The sequence below is a fragment of the Typha latifolia genome, chromosome 13 (assembly GCF_019914945.1).
Source record: "Typha latifolia isolate L0001 chromosome 13, TyphaL0001v2, whole genome shotgun sequence".
Taxonomy (NCBI): Eukaryota; Viridiplantae; Streptophyta; class Magnoliopsida; order Poales; family Typhaceae; genus Typha; species Typha latifolia.
This window is the reverse complement of record NC_133098.1, coordinates 9,604,451-9,626,773: the sequence shown is the minus strand read 5'-3', so window position 1 is coordinate 9,626,773 and position 22,323 is coordinate 9,604,451. Positions and strand designations below refer to the sequence as shown.

At 35.9% G+C, this 22,323-nt stretch overlaps 1 protein-coding gene across 6 annotated transcripts in view; it reads right to left on the bottom strand.

Annotated features, from left to right (window-relative positions):
• LOC140800446 (protein SEMI-ROLLED LEAF 2-like) overlaps nt 1-22,323 on the bottom strand; it is a 30,072-nt gene that overhangs the window by 4,356 nt on the left and 3,393 nt on the right. For 2 of the 6 annotated variants that reach the window (XM_073155246.1, XM_073155249.1), the window contains 16 exons: nt 22,134-22,208; nt 20,970-21,085; nt 17,020-17,134; nt 16,771-16,899; nt 16,190-16,237; nt 11,688-11,884; nt 11,398-11,594; nt 11,036-11,328; nt 10,349-10,498; nt 9,848-10,267; nt 9,582-9,731; nt 6,254-6,344; nt 4,390-4,517; nt 3,305-3,505; nt 3,065-3,202; nt 2,866-2,994 (listed from right to left, as the gene is read on the bottom strand). In XM_073155246.1, the coding sequence (XP_073011347.1) occupies nt 2,866-2,994; nt 3,065-3,202; nt 3,305-3,505; nt 4,390-4,517; nt 6,254-6,344; nt 9,582-9,731; nt 9,848-10,267; nt 10,349-10,498; nt 11,036-11,328; nt 11,398-11,594; nt 11,688-11,884; nt 16,190-16,237; nt 16,771-16,899; nt 17,020-17,134; nt 20,970-21,085; nt 22,134-22,208 (2,577 nt within the window). The other 4 variants (XM_073155247.1, XM_073155248.1, XM_073155250.1 and 1 more) reach the window with 4 other exon arrangements.

Genomic DNA, 22,323 nt, shown 5'->3' with positions numbered 1-22,323 from the left:
ATTAAAACCCTAATTCTCTCTCTCTCTCTCTCTGCTTAACCACCTCAGCCCCCTTCTCTCTCTTCTTCCTTCTCTCTTTCGCTTTCTTCTTCCTCACCGTCGGAATGCCGTGGAATCGGTCTGCCGGAGCACCGCCAGAGCCACCGGAGACCACCACGTGACTCCTTGGTAAGCCCTCTCCCACCCTTCAAAATTAATTAAAGGTTAATAAGGTAAATTAGAAATACCTAAATTTGGGTTTCTAGGCTTCATCGGCAAATCAGGCCGGCCGACGGCTTTGGGTCGCAACCGCATCGTCACCGGAAGCTTCGTGCTCTAAGCCCGGTGTCGATGATATCTTATAGGAGGCCCTCGTGGCTCGGGTTGTGGTTGGCCATGGGTGGGAGGTCTTCCACCGTTGGTTGCCGTGGTCGACCTTCCCTCCAGTGCAAGTCGTTGAGGTCGCTAGGGGACCTCCGACGAGGTCGATAGGCTGTCGGTGACAATGGTCGCCAGCGATGCCCTCTCTCTCCCTTCCTTTTTCTCCTCTCTTCTTTTCCCTCACCAATCTCTTTGGGGAAGAAAAAGGTTGGGCTCGGGTTCAACTCGAGCCAACCTTTTTCCTTCTCTCGGGTTCGGGTTTGGGTTGCGAACCTGACCCGACCCGACCTCTAGCCTTAAGTCATGGGCTGCAGGCCGACCTGCAGCCCAGTTCTTTGTTAGCTTTGGGTTGGGCCTTGGCCCAGCCCAACTAGCATGAGGTGGAAGGGTGGGCTGCGGGCCAGCTACAGCCCAATCCAATTTATTATCTTGGCTGGGCCTTGGCCCAATCCGATTAGTTCTATTTTTGGAATGGGCCGGGCCAGCAACAGCCTAGCCCAATCCAATGGGTAATTAAACTCATTTTAGTTTTTTTAGTTTTTTTTAAAATTTTAAAAATATTGATATTATTTAAATTGAAAACTTATTATTATTTATAATTAAAGGTGGTGATTTTTAGTATGTGAGCTAGAGATTTGAGATTTCGATTGTCTTGCCTAGACTCAGGTGAGTAGGTTCACTCACATATTTATTTTATTATATTTCGTACCTTTGTCAGACCATGTAAATTTTTTGTGTGCAAATTTATTTATTTTATCCTTACGTGCAAAATTTTAATTATTACATTTTCTGTGTGCATTTAATCATTGTACTCAGTGCATCACCATACTTTGTGCAAATATTGATTTTAGTGAAAAGAAACATGAGACTAGTATTGGTACGACTTAGAGAACAGTCTCGATATAAATCGCTTGCGATTTTCCGTGGTGACTCAAGTCTATCTAGAAGTCCAGAGAAAAGTCCTAAATCAGATCACTGCAGTGACTTTCCTAGGTGACTCTGGCGGGATTAGGGAACAGTTCTAGGAAGAATGAGAAATTCCTAGGTGACTCTAACTTATCTTAACGGTTAGTGGAAAAGACAGAGTGTGTTGATCACATAGTGATACCATCTGATGACCCTAACCAGATCAGTTATGAAAAAAAGCCCCGAGTGTCATCTCGAGGTGACTTCTAGTTGATGTGGATTCACAGGGTTTAGACCCATTGAGACATATAATAGTATAAATATTAAAAATATGTTAATATGTTGAAACTGTGCAAGGTTACAAGTTGTAACTCTCTATTATTATCATTGTCATTATTTAAAGAGCATGCCTATTGCAAATTGTTATGTATATTGTCAATTATTAGTTCTAAATTTTATTTTATTCAACATTAATAAAATTTAGAATTTATTTGGTTTTCGAGTAGATTCCACTCACTGAGCTATAGTTGTTAGCTCATGGATTCTTTTTTTTTATATTTTTTTTGTCTATCTCAGGTAATAGTCAGTGGAGCGACTGAGCGAGATGTACCCGGACTCCACCTCCACTTAGGATTCACCTATTTACTTTTTCGCTCTTTTGGATTTTATGCTTTAGATTAGAAGATAAATTTGTTTCGTTTAGAGACTCAAAAACAATAACATTGTTTTATGTTTATTGCAATTAGTTTTAAATTTAATAAAGTAGATTTTTATTTTATTTATTTATTTTTGCCATTGTACACGTAGAAAGTATTAATAATGCTTCGTGTATCTCAAGCATATTGAGATGTATGGTCGGTCATGATTCTTATTTCGGGTCGTGACATCATCAATAAACTGCAACACTACCACTATCTATTTAAGTGAAGACTGAAGATAAAAGGCACAGAGAGAAGAGAAGAAGATGGAGAGGTGGCAGCACAGAAATGATAGTAGTCGTTGTGGCAGTAGCAACGGTAGTGTTGATGGTCACATCAGTGTAGATGATAAAGAAAATGTGTGTCTTATTGTTATTTTGATCTAATTTGATAGAATATGTGTGTGTATACACTTGAACTTGAATAACAACTAATAATTTGGGACTCTTCACACATTCTAGAGTTTGCCAAGTTGAAACTTCTGGTGATCATAATTTTTTTGCACTATGGTGGTCAATTTACTTGAAGAACTCTAAATATAATCCAAGACCATATGGATACAGTTGTTAGGATCAGCAAAAATCATAGTTTTAACATTTGACAACTTGAATGAGATGATTCTCTATAACAGCAACCAAAGCTATCATCCCAATTAGTTAGGTCAGCTATAGCCTATATGTATGCTTCTCCTCCATTCATCTCTATCTAGTGCAAAAATTTATGTACAAATCAAGTTCTATCATGTCTTATCCAACTACTCACATGTTAATTTTGGTCTTCCCTTACAATCAAGGGAATTTCTAATTCAACAGGATTCTGTAGATTAAAAGATTTCCTAAAGTTTCTCAGAATAATTTTTGAAAAGAAAAATTATATGGAAGCAAAGCAGGGAAAAACAAACCGTTTCTAGTAGCTGGTTGACACTCAGAAGATTTGATTTGCCTGTGGACATCTGCAAAGTAGGAGCTTCTGGGTTTTCAAATACTTCACCGAAGAGGTCATCGTCGTTTGAGAAGGCAGAAAACATGACCTGCAGAATAAGTCAGCACCTTTACATGAACATGTCAGCAGATAAACCAAAGTAACCTGATGTTAAGCACCTGCTCTTGGCATCCATAATACTTGTTAGAGCCAAAAGGAGTAATCTTTCGTGGTGCTTCAAACTGAGCACCAAATGAGCACAGATCATCAGGCAAAAAATCACTTAGCAGTTGCTTTTGTATAATGGCCAACTCCGACTACAGAGACAGATAGAAATCAACAGGTACAACAATAAGATGAGGACCAATTTCACCAATCAACTATGTAAAAATTGAAAGATGGTTTACAGGAGATAGTACATCTGGTAAATCTTCTATGCTGTTTATAATCATAGAAACCACGGATTCTTTTGAGTGGCTTTCTGTCAGTTCTACTGCTGAAAGAGACTCCAAAGCACAACTCTCATCCTCTTGTGATCCATAAACTTTTAACGAAATATTATATGCATTTTTCACCACCTGAAGTTTGCAGTCTTCAACCAAACAAAGAAATGGATCAATCTGGAACACAAAGATCAGCATTTAGCACTATGGTTTTGTCACAATCAATAAAAAAGTTTGAAATCACATATTTCATAATAGATATTATAGACAACGATGGCCGTGGCACGTGGCATGTGGCACGAGAAGTGCCGCACGACACCCCTTCTAGCAGTGATCTGTTGACCGTCGATCTCGTCGTTGAGTTTTATGTTGCCACCGACCTTGTTGTCGCCGTCGTTCGTGTTGCCGGAGCTCGTAGATGAAGGTGCCGCTTGATCGACACAGATGCCCTAGCTCGAGGAGGAAGAAGACCTCGAGTGAGTCAAGGTGGGTGAATAAAAACCTAAGTTGTGGATCTAGATCGACGATGAGGTCGGCGGTGACGACGACAACGAAGTTGACGAATGAAGGTGAGTAACCTCCTTTCTCTACCTCTCTTGCGGCATGGCCGGCAAATGTCATGGTACGTGTCGTGCCATGCTGTGCTGACCGGTGGTCGACATGGCTATCCTTGATTCTAGACAGTAGCCACATAAGCCCAAACATTGCAGGATGTCCACAAGTACTAGAAGAACTAATCTTGAGCCAGCGAAGTAAAGATGCAGCTAAACATGAAGTGAGCTGTAGGCTGTAGCATAGCCCAAACAGGATTATGTGTATCCATATAAAGAGTACAAGAATCTATGGGAGCTAGCTTCTTTATGGCGATTTCAGAAGAAGCACATGAAATTTATCTCATAATGTGCATAAACCCTGTTTATTACTTAATAAATTATTCTCTATTGATCAGATGCCCATTAAAGAATTAAATAACAAGCCAGTCTTATTCAGAGCGCCTTATTGAAAGCATTCTTAATGAAACAAAGTGAACTCTAGCAAGATCATGAGGATTAATTACATACTGTTTTCTCATTAAGTGATGATCTAACAATTGGGATAAGAGGTGCAATATTGAAAGCTCTTGCAGAGAACACAATCATAGATGTTGCCAGGGTAAACAAGGACCGACAACGTGATGGAGGCAGTGAACCTACAAAAAGAAAAATCATATATTTGAGAATAAATTTTTAGTTAATAAGATATTTCTATGATCAAGAAGATTTTCATAATGAATGGCAGCAAATAGCTGTAATATAAAGTGATAAGAGCAACCTAAATTGCCACGTGGCATTGGATGACAATCCATAATCACTAAATGTTAGGTACTCTGAGCAGAATATAATTCTCCAAAATGGCAAAACCGCATAAGAGACATACACGATCCTGCAAACTAGTTATATATAACTATGATCAAACTAGTTGTTGTCTCCAAAATGTTGTTAACTAGAAAAGCATTTTAAAAGTTCTAATCGTCAAGTCTAGGAAAATATCAAGGAAGAATTAACCCAATATATGCACCTCACATGCTCTTCATTGAACTATTGTCCATATTTTAAAGGTGTTAAAATATAAAACATAAAATCTTCCGTTCTCTAAAAGCTTAAGGCCTCGTTCATTTATAGAAAAAGAAAAATCTTATTCTAGCAAAAACCTCCTTATACTAGTATAGTAAGTAAGCAATCACTTATCTTAATACTAGTTTACTAATATCTATTTCTCTCTCCTCTCCTCTTTCATCAATATTTTTATATTTGCCGAGTACTATTTTACCCTTAAAATAATACCACTTCATTCAGCTATCATTTCAATCACTCTTTCTTTTTTCTCTTTCTTTTCTCTCCCCTCTCCTTTCCTCACCTATATATATTATAAAGGGTATTTTAATTATTTGTCAAACTATCATTTCAACTTCATATCACATCAAGTTGATTACAAATTATATAAACATCATAATAGTTTATGCAAGTATAACAAATAAGTATAGCTATACCAGTATAGAACTTATTATATAGGTAAACGTCTCCTAAGCTTTTAGGCTTTTAGAGCAATTGGTGAGTCAATAAAAGGAATTCTAAATTGCAACTTCAAGTCTTCAATAAAGTCTATGGTCTTCGCAAAAAACTACTTGATTCTCTTCTCTGTTCAAGAAGGCAGAAACCACATCACTTTCTATGTTGGTTGAGGTTTCTAGGTACTTCTCTGACAGGTTAAGGCTAACCAATGGGCTCTATCACCAAATTTGATCTTGTTCTTCACCTTCTTTTGGATGTGAAATTTAAATTAGCTTACCAAGTATTACAAACCAAAAAAGGAGACTAAATTACTTTAAATTTAGAAGCTCAATTGAAGTCATTAAACTTTCTTAGCCCCAGTAATTACATGCATAAAACATACTTTAGTATAAAAAATTGATGGAAATAGTGAATGTCTGCAAATCCTGGTGGGCAATGCCTTTATATCTTACTCTTAAGTAGATCTCCAATTAAATGCGACACCAAATGTGCATCAGTTTGGATTGAGAGAGTCTACTTTTAAGATTTTCTTTTGCTACCATTTGTCATACCATTTTTCTACAGAATTGTTGGTTCATTTTGTTTGTCTTTTGTTGAATGCTTTTCATGGTCGGGGAGGTAAATCTAATCTACCTCATATGGAGGCAGGTGGGTATGATGTCAAATTGTCAAGTCCTCATGGCTTAGATCAAATTAGTAGATCACAGTCTACTAATGTTTAATGAAAGCACAGAGTCAACTACTGTCACTAACTTAGCAAAAAGTCAAAATTTAGGATTTCCTGTAAAAACTTACTTGGAAAAACTATTGGAAAACTGCAAATACATTATTAATACAAGCAGAGGTCTGAAAGGCAAGTTTTTGAAAATCTTACCCTGTCCTCCAAGTGAAAAGCTTCTTAGAGAGAACGCAAGCTGAAAACTCTGAATAAGAGTCTCATTGATTGATGTCTGAAAGGGAAAGAACTGCCGATTAGGAAAATAAAAAGAACGTAAGACTAGATTAGCCTGCATTCATGATACAGATATGTTTAATATTTCTATTAGGACCAATAAAGCATGTTAAAAACTTGATATCATTAAAATACAATAGCGAAGGGTTCAAAAGCATCTTAATTTACTCTACTCGGTGAGAGTAATATTATCCCAAAAGTTGGAACTTTCTCATTGCATAGATTGTGTAACGTGATTTTCTTGTAAAGTATTGTTAAGCCAGCCTCTATAAACTAGATACTCTAAATTTTATCTTCTACCAACAACTATGGGTGCTTTAATTAATAATTGACCTTCCAGAGGCATCCGGAGACCTCTTTTCAGAAAAAAAAATGTTTAGGCAATATTCCAAAAAGCATGAGGAAATATAGCGGCCAAAATGATTCATGGTGTGCAGAGGATGGCAATCACTATAAATCTGAGGCGCACCTCAAACTTTTTATATTTTCTTAATCGGCAATACCATATGTAATAACAGAAAAAAAATCAATTGTAAAGAGATTAAAGTGGAAGAAGAATTGGAAGATAGAATGTCAGAACTAGAAAGAAAAAAAAAATTTGGGGTTGAGAGAGGAGGGTGCACGTGCAGCCCCTCCCCTCTCCCTCTCCGGCACGCGACTAGGCGCGGAGAACACTGTCACGACCCAAAATAGGAATCATCACCGGCCATGCATCTCAATATGCTTGAGATGCACGAAGCCTTATTAATACTCTCTACGTGTACAATGGCAAAATAAATAAGCAAAATGAGAATGTGCTTTATTAAATTGTGTAACTAATTACAATAAAGATAAAGCAATGTTAAAGTTTTCGAGTCTCTAAACTAAATAAATAAAACTTCTAATCTAAAGCATAAAAATATAAAAGAGCGGAAAGGTAAATAGGTGAATCCTAAGTGGAGGTGGGGTCCGGGTACATCTCGCTCAGTCGCCCCGCTGACTATTACTTAAAACCCATTTTAGTTTTTCTTTTAGTTTTTTTTTATTTTTAAATCTTAGAAATATTGTTATTATTCAAATTAAAATTTTGATTATTATTTATTATTTAAGGTGGTGATTTTTAGTACGTAAGCTAGAGATTTGAGATTTCGGTTGTCTTACCTAGACTCAGGTGAGTGGATTCACTCACATGTTTATTTTATTGTATTTGTTTATCTATTTCAAATAATAGTCAGCGGGGCGACTGAGCGAGATGTACCCGGACTCCACCTCCACTTAGGATTCACCTATTTACCTTTCCGCTCTTTTAGATTTTTATGCTTTAGATTAGAAGTTTTATTTATTTAGTTTAGAGACTCAAAAACTTTAACATTGCTTTATCTTTATTGTAATTAGTTACACAATTTAATAAAACACATTCTCATTTTGCTTATTTATTTTGCTATCGTACACATAGAGAGTATTAATAAGGCTTCGTGCATCTCAAGCATATTGAGATGCATGGCCGATCATGATTCCTATTTTGGGTAGTGACATAGAAAATCAGGTTGAGGAAGAAGGAAAAGAAAGAAAAAATGAACTAAAAATTATACAAGTAAAATATTGATAGTGATTTGCTACTATCACACTTAAACATGGGTGAATACCAATCCAAAGAAATGATTACTGAGAGTTCTTTTTTTGATCTCTTTTCTGCCTACTCTCTTTCACTCTCTTTCTCCAAACAAATAATTAAGGGCTTTCATGGTGAATTGAGCTTTAGAGAAGCTTAAAAGTACAATATTAGACTAACTACTAGCCAAGAGTGAGGCCTAAAGCCCATGGCATGGCAATAGTAGCTGAATCCCGCCCTGGCAGCCATAGCAGCAACCTTTTCGAACAATGGTTTTAGTCTTTAAGACTTACATACTAGTGCAATATATGCTATTTCTCACGAAAAGTGCTAGATCTACTTGCATGATACACCAATATGATATTAATTTGATAAATTTCCCATTTTTTCAGATTTCTTCAAACTGGGGCAAATAACTTGGGAAAACCAAACTACTTACCTCTGTTGGCACAGAGGGTTGTGGCCTACATCGGCATGGCATGTGCCATGGAAGCACTGTGCCAATGAAGCAATGACAAGGAACTCCTTAATGAAAAGTACCCATTGATATTGTTCGTGTAAACACTACGATGGCTATATCATACTTCAGTACCAATATGGTAATCGACAATAATTATAGCTTTTTTCCAAAACAAAAAAGAAACTTGCAAATCAAGTCTAAGACAAATTTAGACATGTATATGGCCAGTTCTTTGTCAATACCCTTAGTAAAATGTAGATGAAGTGATTGCATTTAGGCTTTATTTTGCAAATTTTTTTGTAATAATAAAATTGTTAAATGGAAAGGGTTGATTAATCCACCCTCAATAATAAAAACGTGTGAGAAATTAGGCTGCAAAACATCCGCAGTATCAGTTGCATTCGTAGAATGTCATGTCAACTATACAACTGTAAAATGTATCTATATGTGTTATTGTGCTATCAATGTGTGAGATTTAATACAAGTACATGCTGTCTATCATAATGTTGAACTGCAACCTTGCAAAAGAATGAAAGCAGAAACTTCTCAAGAACAGTGTGTTAGATTATTTATCTACAGTACTTTGTGGCATCAGAATAGACTAGTCGATCCTTTTGTTAATTTTCTATTTTTGCTTGTACTAATGAAGGAGCAAGAACTCTTATGAGAATTAGATTTTAGTATTCACCCCTTAGTTGCAAGGAAAAGATGGGTCTTAGTGCCTCTTTATGATACTTCAACAGAGTTAAAGACCAAAAGAATAGTATCCTCCCCTCCATCAAAAGAGGGAAAAAGTCAAATACCCTAATAGGCTAATATTAGTTATGTTGTAAATGACAATGACATCGTGTAACAAAGACATATTCTGCAAAGACTAACATAAACATAAATAAAAAAACTAATGTAATAGAAGCATGGCTTATTTGTTCAGAAACCATGTTTCTTGCATCTGCACATGACTACAAAATAATTTGTGGCATTTTCATTTATCAGATAAAATATCTCCCGGACGATTTATACATTTGAAAAAGAGGAGGCCAGGCAAAAGACATGAGGAAGGATAATCTCATAAAGTACATCCAGAATGTAAGTATTAGATTATTGGATATTCATGCACATAAAATTTTAGAAGATCAAATACAAAGATTACAATATGGCTTTTTTGCAATAGGCAGAAATAGGCATACCAATTGCATTACCTTTGGTCGAGAAAACAACAATATCAAGCTGTAGGTATGAGCAATAGCTTCAAAGTTTTCAGGAGTGTTCTGAGGGGAAATAGCCTGAACCCATATGGAGGACAGCAAAAGTGTGATCTGATGATTGCTCAGTCTCAACGAAACTGGTTCCTGAATCCAATCAATCAGAGACAAGCAAAACTCTTCTAAGATAAATTACAGCTCGCCAGATTAAGTATAATAAAGTGAAGCTGCACAAGATAAATACTAGGTTGAATTGTACATACTGTTTCTTTGTACGACAGAGAACCATTGTCTGCCTTTAATGATAAAGAGGGAGCTTTCATACTACATGCACGGAATTGGGATGACTGAATTTTATGAAGTTTTGCATCATAAGATTGTCCATCACATCCATCAGAAATTTTACTCTGACTTTCTTGGTAAGCACTCTCTCGCAAGGAAAACTTCTCTTTTCTTAATTTCTCAAACAAAGCAGCTGAAGATGAAAAGACAGAGACGGTCCTTGAGAGTGTCCTTTGAAGATCATGCATATCAGGTTGTTCGAGACTAACTGAGAAAGAATAAGGACAAACAGAAGACGGAACTAGAACAATGGAAAATACACGGTGAGCAGTCACACGTGTTTCATGATCAGGGTGGACCATTGCTATGACCAATTGTTGGAAAAGAGCTTCAGGAAATGACTGCAACATATGGTGCAAATTAAATTATTCAGACCATTGAATTACACAAGACCTGTGGCATTAATTAATACATTTATGTACCTTATTGTGATATGACAAATTTGGTACAGATGCGATTATCTGTGCTGTCCGATAAACGGCACAAATTGTTGATCGAGCAACTGAGGCAGTACTTGAGATATTTTCTAACATTACAGCCATCATGTCAAGAACGGGTCCAGCATCACCAACCTGGTCAAAGAAGTCAGGAACATTTCTAAGCTCTCTTATATGCAATTCTCCAGATTTCCATCCGTCTCCTATTATACTTTGCCAGTGCATATTAATCTTTTTCATCAACTAGTTATCTAACATAAATTCAGACCCAAAGTTTCTACAAATCTCAAATTCAAATTTTGAACCTCACAAAATCTCTGTTAATCTATATTAATTATTAATTCTGTTTCTGTTTAGAGGGCGGCACATCTTTTCATCAATCATGCACTCATGAGCAGTGTGGCAAGTGCGTAGGAGCTTCATGTGAGGAGGCATCTAAAAGGCATGATGTACATTGTTGATCCATTGCCTAATAGATTAAGCTTTTGCATCAGCAGATTATCTGACAGTGATTAGCATAAATGTCCTTTATGTGCACATAATAAAAAGAAAAAGAAAAAAAGCAAATACACTAAAAGACCAAATATAGGCCAATCAGTTTACAACATTCACAAGCTAATAGTACAGGCAAATCTTTTAAAATATAAAGGTGCTAGATAAAAAGGTTAGTACCTTTTTCGATAACTGAACAAGACACTCATCAACTGCTTTTCGGAATCTGTCATTCCATTTTGTTATCTCATCTCCCAACTCCTTGCTGTCCAGAGAAAAATGCATTGTTTTCCTTAAATGCCTTACAAGATCACTTATTGCGCCTATAATTGCTACAGAAGCTTGAGCTTTTGATTGTTCTGCAAGGGTAGCTGTTACTTCGACAATACTTAGCTGTAGGGAAGGCTGCTTCAAAATAGCCTTGTGTTCAAGGTGCTTTATTAGTGCTGATATCATCAAATGTGTATTTTGTCCTGCAAACTAAATTTTAGTTGGCCTCTTGATGAAAATATTAATAGAAGTGGTAATACAGATCCAAGTACCTGACTTCTCCATTAATAATTGCATATCCATTAAGACACATAGGGCAAGCCCATCGTTTGATAACCATGAATTATTGTTATCAAAATATCGAAACAAAGACTCTAAAACACGACGGACAGTAGTTGCCTCCTTGGCTAACTTGGCCATATTATGCACACAAACCCTAGACCAAAAGTGAGGATTTTTTGCTTCTTCCCTACAACACAGATAAAAAAAAGAAAAGGAAAAGTTATTAACTGAGAACAATAACAAAATATAAGTAATGAAGTATTACAGGACATAGTATTACATAGACAAATGAATTCCTTGTCCATTGACAATGCTTTTCCAGGATGGAACCCTAGATATGATAAATGGGGAAGGAGATACATGACCCTCAGCTTTAAGGACTTCGTGCACCCACCGATTATGAGAGACTTGATTACCTTGGTGAAGATCATCTGATTTCTTTTGTTTACCATAGTTTTCCAGGACTACTGAAACAACCTAAAGTAATAAATAAGTAAATTAAAGAACATTTGTACAGAAATTTAAGTTGTGCCATAAAGAAGTGCCTTCTGACATCACAAATCATACCAACCACGGAAAAGAAAAAGAAAAGTGATAGTAGCACATGCCATCAGTGATTCAAGCTATTCAAATATTCAGGACTAAGCATTCCATTGAGGCATCAACCATTTGCACATGTAACTTTTGTTAGTGTTATGATTTATAATTGGCAACTCGTATAAAAATGACATGTTTTTTGTAGTATCTAATCATAGAGAAAGAGTGTTTGAGACAAGGCACAAATTATCATTAGGGTAGGTGAAAGCTGAAAGTTTTGGGCTAATTTTGCTGAAGGTGTTCAAAGAGCATTCTAAAACCTTTCAAACGCACTCGTCCGAACACCCTCAAATCCATTTGAAAGCACATGCAGAAAAGTCCGTTTGATGTCATTCAAACTTCTGCAAAATGGATTTAATAGAACAACCGTTCTAAGAGCATTCAAAGTCCATTCAAAGCCCCAGAGACTTTAGGATATGTTTGAATGCTAGACACAGCTATTCAAATTCGTCACGTTTTTCCTATTATTTTGGAGATGATTTCCTAATTTGACAACAGTTTTGGGGTTTCCTAGTCTGATTGGAAGAAGGTTTCTCCACCTATATAAGGAGAAAAAGGTTGCTGCACTAAATGGCTCTTTTCGGATCTCTTACACATCAAAAGAAAACTCTAGGAACTGAACAGAGTACTGATTCAAGTGTCAAAGGTACGGGGTGTGTCAACATTGATTCAGCACGTTATGTATTGTTGTCATGTGTTGTGCCAAACCGGTGTGTCATTGGCACATTAAATAGCCTCGACATGTTGAAAATAAAATATTTAAACCTAAAAAGAATCTTAAAATAGGTTTTCAGGGTTCATGTAAAGTATTTCAACGCTTGATATTAAGCTGACATATGCAATTAGATTCTAATCTCATCATTTTCTCAAATTTTCACGTATCTTCTAAGTTGATAAATAACTTCAGGAAAATTAAAATTTCCCTTTGATTTCTGAAATTTGAAGTACAAAATATATAGACCAAGCACTATAATGAAAAGAGGTATCAAAAGGGATGAAAGAGACTCGGAATTAGGTTTGTTTAATATAAGATATGCTCAATTCTTAGTGGCACAAGTCGATAATTCACTGGCACGATATCAACCCATGTTGATCGTGCTGATAGGCACGACAATTTGTGGAATAGAAAAGATGGGAGATTATTGATGTCCTAGATTATTTTTATCACTAGATGTGAAAATCTCATATATTCTACATTTATTCATCTTCATCAACGTCTCGAGGGAGTACCGAGGCTTAGATTTTTCGACTCCTAGGTTCTAGTGGAGTAGACAATTTATTCACAAAATTAGCTCATTGCTGGGCCAAGCCACCAAAATGGACTTTAATCACTTGCTGTGAGTATTGAAAGGTGGGACAGGGTATAAGTATATCTTGTATCTACTTTTATAGTACATTAAAATTGATCATTAAAGAGGACCCATGGTTTTTTTTATCCATAGTTAATAAAGATTTTTCCACATAAAAATTCTTCTACGTGTTTGCATGCCTAATTTGGTTTTTCACTGGTTTTCTATTATCTTTCGTTAAATTTGATTAGATAGTAACTTTATTCTAGACCCTTCTTAAAAAATTCAATTTTTATCTCACTTACTCTTTCAAACTTGACCTTATTGTAGGAACTTATTGTTGCAAAACTGCAAGTTGCAGATACCCCGCAACATTTATGACAATTTAATTACAAACAGTTTGAAACTTTTCATAAAGTTTGTTAGATAATATATAGCTAAGAAAGTGTGCTGGCTAACCTTTTAGTGATTGGCTTTCCTTATGTTGAATCTTCAAGAAAAACATATTTAATTTTGATTTTGCACTGTCAGACAGAGACACAAATGTAAAAGTTCTTAACATAATGTTTCAGATGTAAGGATATAATTTAGTCAACCAAGAAGCAGAAGTGATTTCGCTCTATTGAAGATTGACTTGGCAAATAAAGGAGGTCGAAGAAGAATCAAAAGTTAGGTTGGAAAACAGTACAATCGTTGCAAACAACAGTGAATAGATTGATTGTCAAATAAGTGGGAAGGTTCAAATTTCACTGAATTCATTCCTTTCTGCATTATCAATATTTGAGGTCCATCTAATCATCTTTTAGGAGTAACTAGATCTTTCTATTAGTTTTAGTCATCTAATATTCTCTGTAGTGATTTCAATAAATAGCCCAGATTTGTAAGTAGAAATGAGATTTTGAGCGCCAACTCTAGCTGATTAAATACCAAGATTAAATTTCATTTCATTTTAGGTATAAGAGATCTAAATATAGTTATAATGGCACATAGGTTAGCCAAGTCTCATTGACTATGCCGCATACACAGCATATGCTCTGCACAATAGTTTGGTGCACACTACCTTTAAAAAGTGTCACAGGGTACAAGTTTATCAATTAGCCATCAGCATGGCATCTTGACACTCCGCTAGATAAGCAGAGAGCCCTTCGAATATCATCATGGATTAAAAAAGGCATCATTATTAACACAATACAGATCAGCAAGATCAGCAAATAGATTCCTTGCCATGGCATAGGTAACTTACGAACATGGTTAGCACAGCAACAAATTTAAAGCATACGACCAGCATTTGTTGGAGTTACCTAGATACAAATTTCTTTCACAAGAATTACTTAAACGTAAAGTCGTAAATTATTAATTGCGGCCATATAAAGATTTGCGACTCTTGAGAGGATCTCTTTCCCTTTTTAATCTTATCATAGGAGATAATAGAAAGCAAGGATGGTCGCTAGGCATGCCTCATACCGGCTGAGCAATTATCGTGTCAGTGAGAAAACGGCACTCGACATAGGATGTGTTATTGGCATAGCCCTGCATCATTCAGCACAAGAGCGTACCAATTTGTGTCGCTTGGCACGAGTTGAGTATCAAGCAGCAGACGATCCATAACCGATTAAGGGGTAGTCAAGAAAGTCACTTTACCAAATAAAAAGTTGACGTGAGAGAAGAGGAAAGAGAGGAGAAATAGAGAAGATCAATAAAGAATTTAAGATTTCCTCTTTAAATCCCACCAAAAAGAAAATATTTCTTTTATTCTCTTAAGTATTTCCTTTGTTTTACACTTTAACAACTAATTTAGGATGTACAAATGATAGATCTGAATTACTTTTGTTAGATCTATCATTTGTAAGGGTCTTTCTATATAGATCTAGCATTTTAGCATTGTATATGTGAAAATTACTTTTAAAATATAGGAATCAAAAGGAAATTTTGCCCCAAGTTTCAAAAAAACTAAAAATTGCAAAATCCAAATATGTATGAAGAGTAAATGAGGTGTTATGACAAGCATGGATGAGTAGATTATCTATAGTATTTGATGTAATATTCTAAAATTATTCTTGTGCTGGCAAATGAAGTCTTTAATCCTCCTCGTTATTTTACATTTAACTAGTTTTCAATTATTAAATTATTATCATTTTAAGAATATGTTCAACCCATGTTACATGTTGAACCATGTTTTTACTTGACTATTCCTATAGTTTTGACAAAATATGTCATGCACAATTTTCTAAGGATAAAAAACTCTAATATAGGCTTGAATACAATAATCAAACCAAAACATGTATAAAAACCCTAAAAAGTATATTAAATTGTGTCAAGGCATGTCGGTTTGGCATGCCCCGTGCCGACAGGGTATTAGCACAGTATGTGCCACCAGCACAGCAATCCTTAATAGAAAAGACCAAAGAGAGAATCTTCCTCCTAAAATTGGAGAAGAAAATGTTAAGAGTTTAAAGCTTCAAAAAACTATTTTGTCTATAGGACTCGAACTTGAGAATAAGTCAAGAAGAAGGTGTGGGATTCAATCAGTGGGCATGAAGCCCATCATTGCAACTATAGGACTCATTGAGGTATTCATTTCAGTACCTAGCAGAGGTCTACCACATATTGGCCTTACCATCAAGTGTTGCAGTAATAATTAAAAAGTATAGCAACTGTTGTAGCTGACTGGCTGTTATACCAAGTTTTAAACTAGATATAAACATAAAATATTTGACATAAAGCAGATCATACTAGCTTTGGTATTGTGTCTCAAGTTTCAACTGCTTTAAAAAAATAGCAGGATAGGAAAAAAGAAAAGTATAAGAACAATATTTATGATTGAGCATTGAGCTTGAGCAACAAAAAATCCTTGATTTGAATATCAATTAAATAAGAATTTGAAGATATTGCTTACATTGTCAAATTCTGATGAGATATGAGAAAGTTCACCCATAAACCAGATCTGCTCATCAAAACAAAGAAACACAGTTGTTGATGAAAACAAGAAAATCAAATTTGTGAAATTTTGAACATGTGGAATTCTGCATAACATTTCCGTACTTAAGTAGGATATTAAGAAAAGAGAGGCATAAAGTCCTCTAAACAGAAATATATAGTACAATTGTCATTCTTTCAGTTCCAAAGAATACAAGAAAGTGGCATAAACATGGTGAAAAACCATATGATTTTTAAATTAGAAAGTAGCACTGCAATGGTCAACAGAAAGTACAAATACAGAATGAAGTGGCAAATGTCTATAGCCTGAGTCTCTATGGAATGAATGCGTGCAGATATCATTTAGAACTTGGATAAATCTGTGGCATGAAAGTATTAAGCAGTCCTGAATGGTTGCATTTTCTCATCGTTTTAGTCTCTTATCTAACAAGTACTTATCATTCTAATCTATTAACTTAGTCTGTTGTTGATGAAACTTGGAAGATATTCCAAAAGGTTCTAGTATGTAACTATTCATCACATGTTTCTGGCAAAGTCTACCATAGAAGAAAGGGACTGTAGGCCTGCAGCACGTAGATCCTGTGCCTTCTCATCCTCTCTCATTTCCTGAGCTTGACTGCAAAGTCTTGGGACCAAGCCTTCCAAATTGAACTGGTATGTCCCATCCACCTGGAATAAATCACAGTTAAAGGATCTCTTGAGCACAGATTTACACAAGCTTAATCAGGTCCTCTGCTATTGAATACAAGCAGAGTGAAAAACATCTGTACACCAAATAAAAAAAATGACCTGATTAGTAACAAAGTCAAACAAGGCATGACATCCTATGATGCGCATTTCATCCTGTTGTGTTTGATCCAATAGAGTGTGTATGATGCTCAATAAGCTGCTAGCAAACAGTGGCCTGAATGAATATGATTAACGAGAATTAATATCTTGAAATCAATCTGGAAGGTCATTTCTCTAAATGAAGAGTCTAGTAAATATTAGGGAAAAGCCAAGGGGCAGTAATTGTAATCTCAAATATATAAACAGTGACATTTCGAGAACAAACTAGATGTCATTCAGTGCTAAAGAGACTTGGATTGCTGTACAATGGCATCCTAATGTGCAAAGTTCCCACCTACACAGGATCTAGGGAAGGAAGACGTACTTGGATTGTCGTACAATAAATTCAATGAAGGTCACCATCTTTCAGCACTTGACAAATATTGTCATGACCCGAAATAGGGATCATGACTGGCCATGCATCTCAATATGCTTGAGATACACGAAGCCTTATTAGTATTTTCTACGTGTACGATGGCAAAATAAATAAATAAAATAAAGATCTGCTTTATTAAATTTAAACTAATTGCAATAAATATAAAACAATGTTAATGTTTTATAGTCTCTAAACGAAATAAATAAAACTTCTAATCTAAAACATAAAATCCAAAAGAGCAGAAAAGTAAATAGGTGAATCCTAAGTAGAGGTGGAGTCCGGGTACATCTCACTCAGTCACCCCGCTGACTATTACCTGAGATAGATAAATAAATACAAAAAAAAAATCTATGAGCCAACAACTATAGCTCAGTGAATAGAATCCACTCGAAAATTAAATAAATTTTTAATCATAATAATGCTGAATAAAATTAAACTAAAATCAACAATATCCATAACAATATGCAATATGCATGCTTTTTAAACAATAACAATGATAACAATAGAAAGAGTCACGACTTGTAACCTTGCACGGTTTCAACATATTAATATCTTTTCAATATTTATACTATCATATGTCTCAATGGGTCTAAACCATGTAGATCCACATCAACTAGAAGTCACCTCGAGATGACGCTCGGGACTTTTCTTTATAGCTGATCCAGTTAGGGTCATCAGATGGTATCACTATGTGATCAACACACTCTGTCTTTTCTACTAACCGTTGAAAGAAGTTAGAATCACCTAGAAAATTTCTCATTCATCCTATGACTGTTCCCTAACCCTACCAAAATCACTTAAAAAAGTCACCGCAATGATCTAATTTAAGACTTTCCCCTGGACTTCCAGATAAACTTAAGTCACCACGGAAAATCGCAAGGAATTTATACCGGGACTGTTCTCTAAGTCGTACCAATACTAGTCTCATTTTTTTTTTCACAAATTTTAATATTTGCACGAAGTTTGGTGATGCACCGAGTATAATGATTAAATACACACAGAAAATATAACAATTAAATTTTCGCACGTACGGATGAAATAAATATATTTGCACACAGAAATTGTAACAATTAAATTTTTGCACATAAGGGTAAAATAAATAATTCGCACACAGAAAATTTATATGGTCTGACAAAGGTACGAAATATAATAAAATAAATACGTGAGTGAACCCACTCACCTGAGTCTAGGCAAGACAACCGAAATCTCAAATCTCTAGCTCACATACTAAAAATCACCACCTTAAATAATAAATAATAATAATAATTTTAATTTTAATAATATCAATATTTTTAAAATTTAAAAAACTAAAAAGAACTAAAATGGGTTTAATTTACCCATTGGATTGGGTTGGGCTACTGCTGGCCCAGCCCATTCCAAAAAATGAAGCTAATCGGGCTGGGCCAAAGCCCAGCCAAAAGAAACTAATTAGGCTGGGCCAAGGCCCAGCCGAGAAAATGGATTGGGCTGCAGTTTTGCCCGCAGCCCATCCAATTTAATTGGTTCGGGTCGAGTCCATGGATCTGAAATCCAAACCCGAACCCAAACCCGAATTTAAAAGAAAAAGGGGTTGGCTCGGGTTAAACTTGAGCCCAACCCACCCATTTTTCTCCCTTCTCGCGTCCGACGCGAGGAAAGGAAGAAAATCAGAGAGAGTGGCCGCCGGTGACTCTGTCGGCGGCGGGTCACGACCGGCTCCCTCTCTCTCTACTTCGTCGTCCTCACGAGGTGGAGGAGAACTCACCACCGACGGCCGACGTCGAGGCCGACGTTGATTGGAGCCACGAGGGCTCCCTAGAAGACATCACCGACCCGGGCTTGGAGCACGAAGCTTCCGGTGACGATGCGGTTGCAACCCGAAGTCGCCGGCCGGCCTAATTTGCCGACGAAGCCGAATTCCATGAATTAGGTATTTCTAATTTACCTCTTTAAATTTAAATTAAACTAGAGGGATGAGAAAGAGCTCACCGGGGAGGAGTGTGGTGGTCCCAATTTCCTCCGACGATGTTTCGACGGGCCAAACCCTCGTCGCGATTCCAACGGTGAGAAAAGAAAGAAAACGAAGGAGGAGAAGAAGAAGGCTAGGGGGGTTGAGGAGAGAGAGAGAATTAGGGTTTAATTTATAGATGAGAAGAGGATCAAATCTAATCCGATTCAGATTAGATGAAATCTTTTTCTACGCCTCGTCGCGTGCCGGAGAGGGAGAGGGGAGGGGCTGCACGTGCACCCTCCTCTCTCAACCCCCAATTTTTTTTTCTGGTTCTGACAAATATGACATCTTATTTTAGAGTTAGACGGCACCAATGTGTTTATGTCCCGAAGAGTAACCGTTGGACCTTTCCAATCCCCTAAAATCTCGACTAAATATTGTTGCCGAAGTGTCATACACATTTCCATGCCTTGCTAGAAAGACAGGAGTTGTTTGGATACACATTTCCATGCCTCACATGCTAATGCTAATGACTGAATAAATTTTTCGCTAAATTACACCTAGACCCCCCTGAACTATGACTCAATATCACTTATAATCCCTAAAGGAAAAATGTTATAGTAAGACCTTCTGAATGATCATAAACTCTATAGGGGGTTACACCATTGATGGAAAATTGATTTTACAAAATAATGCTCTACCCTTATAGATATTTAGGCTGTAGAAGAAGTAAGGAAGGTTGATAGAAATTGGGAGATAAAGAGATTAGGAAAGATTAAGAGGAATAAGAAAAATTAGAAGAAATATCACCATAGAACTTGGCATCGGGATGGGATTGAGGGAGAGAAATGTGGGAAAGGAGAGAAAGAAAGAAGTTGAGAAAGATTGAGAGTTTGAGAGGAAGAAGAGTAATAGAATCATGGAGATCGCAATTAGAATAGAAATTTTGGAAGCATATGAGAGGAAAATGTTTGACAAAGATTGAAAGAAAAAGAGTATAAATAGATTAGTATAGGTTTGTGGAGGAAGATGAGAACAACTTCAGTATAAATAAAAATTGATCACATGCCATTCACATGTCAGTTCCAGACGGAATAACAAATTGTAAGCTAACAAAAGGATCATTTTGAAACATTTGAATAATTCAAGGGATCTTAGTGTAACATTTTTTTCTTTATAGGGTATAAGCAATATCAGGTCATAGTTAAGGAGGTCTAAGTATAATTTAGCTTAAATTTCTTATACTAAGGAAAGGTGCCTAAGCAGAAATATGTCGCTAGGTAATGATAGATTGGCACATAAGTACCAAGAAACAGCAACATTATGAGACCTTACTACAGAAGTCAATAATGCTTCTTGAAGCTCTGGTTTCATTTAGGTCTCTCTCTCTCTCTATCCTCCTTATCCCTTTCTTTTTCCTATTTGTAGCATTTGCATTTCCATTTGCATATAATCCACTGAATCCAACGAACCATAAATGGAGTTAGCACTCAATAATAACAGAACGGTTCTTGCTAGAGCGAACAATACCACCACCAAACACAAATGGTATCAACATACTAGAGAGAAGCTTACGGACTAGGAAAAAAGAAGAAAAATACTCACATCTGTTCTCTACAAGATAATATTAATCTACGGTAAATGCACACCACAACTTTTGCTAAGCCAAACTGCTGATTTCTCAATTCCCTGTAACACCTTTGCTCCAAGTAATTTGTAATCTGCCAGAAAAAAGAGAACTGTTACATGAAGAGATAAAGTTAATTGACATTATGCATCAGTTACTGTTAGGAAAGACAACAGGTAGGTGAAGGATCTGATTGTTACACGAAGATGCTCCAAGATATCAAAAAACCATTGAGTAAAATAGACCACTCCTCTCCCAATCTCTACATACACAGACAAGAACAAACAAAAACAGACAAAAAGAATCCCTGAATGATCAATAGCACATGACTTCCCAAAAAAGAATTCTCCAGATCCACATAATTTTATCTGGTTTGTCTCAATGGTAAGAGGATTATGTAAAATCAAAATAAAAATTAAAAAAATTCAAGAGTACTTCAGCATCACTTTACTGTAGTTCTGTTTTCAGAAAACCTCTGACCTTGCCTTGATATCAATTTTGCCCACACAGGTCAGGTAGAAAGAGTGGGGAGAATGGCAAGACAGTAACCAAAGAATATTTTTCTTTTCAGGAAGAAAAAGTTTCTTTTACTATGAAGGGGCAGCAAATGTTAGGAAGAAAAATGGAAGTAAGTTAGGAAATCCAAAATAAAAGAAATGATACCTAACATATTATGTGCCTTGTAGCCTGTAATGTTCGGAAGAAAACCAGGAGAAAAAAGGATGAGAGCACTGATGTCAATGAGCCTTATATAATATAAATTATATTCTTGCTATGATGATCCATTTATAGTTCGTTTTTTCAACATAGCTTGCAGATTTTGGATGCTGAAATACCCGAGAAATAAAAAGAACAAAGAAAAATAGCTTGCTAATGTACATTTTACTGCTACCTATATACTCAATAAGGATTTTCCTTTTTATGTGATTGATATAAAAGAATTCAAATATTCTCCCTCTTAGTACCAGTTACTACTATAAAGTAATTAGGTCAACCTTCAAATCAAGAGAAAATAATGCAAATGTAGTATAATATTGTAAAGTTGTCTTTCTGTCCAAATGTCATTTCCTTATTTTCTTCTGGAAAGAACCTTCTTTAAAAGCTTTAAGTCTTTAACTGACGCAGAAGAAATGGAAGATTACCTTTGGTATACGTAGTGGGTTTTTAGAAGCATATTCACACAATTTGCCAATTTTTCGGTCATTTGGTTCTTCCTCCTGTAAGACAAGTATTCAATATGAATCTATTCTCTCACAAAGTTAGAAAGTACATGACAATTATGCTGAATATATGACTTGAAATATATAATTACAAGCTTTTGAAAGACGCATT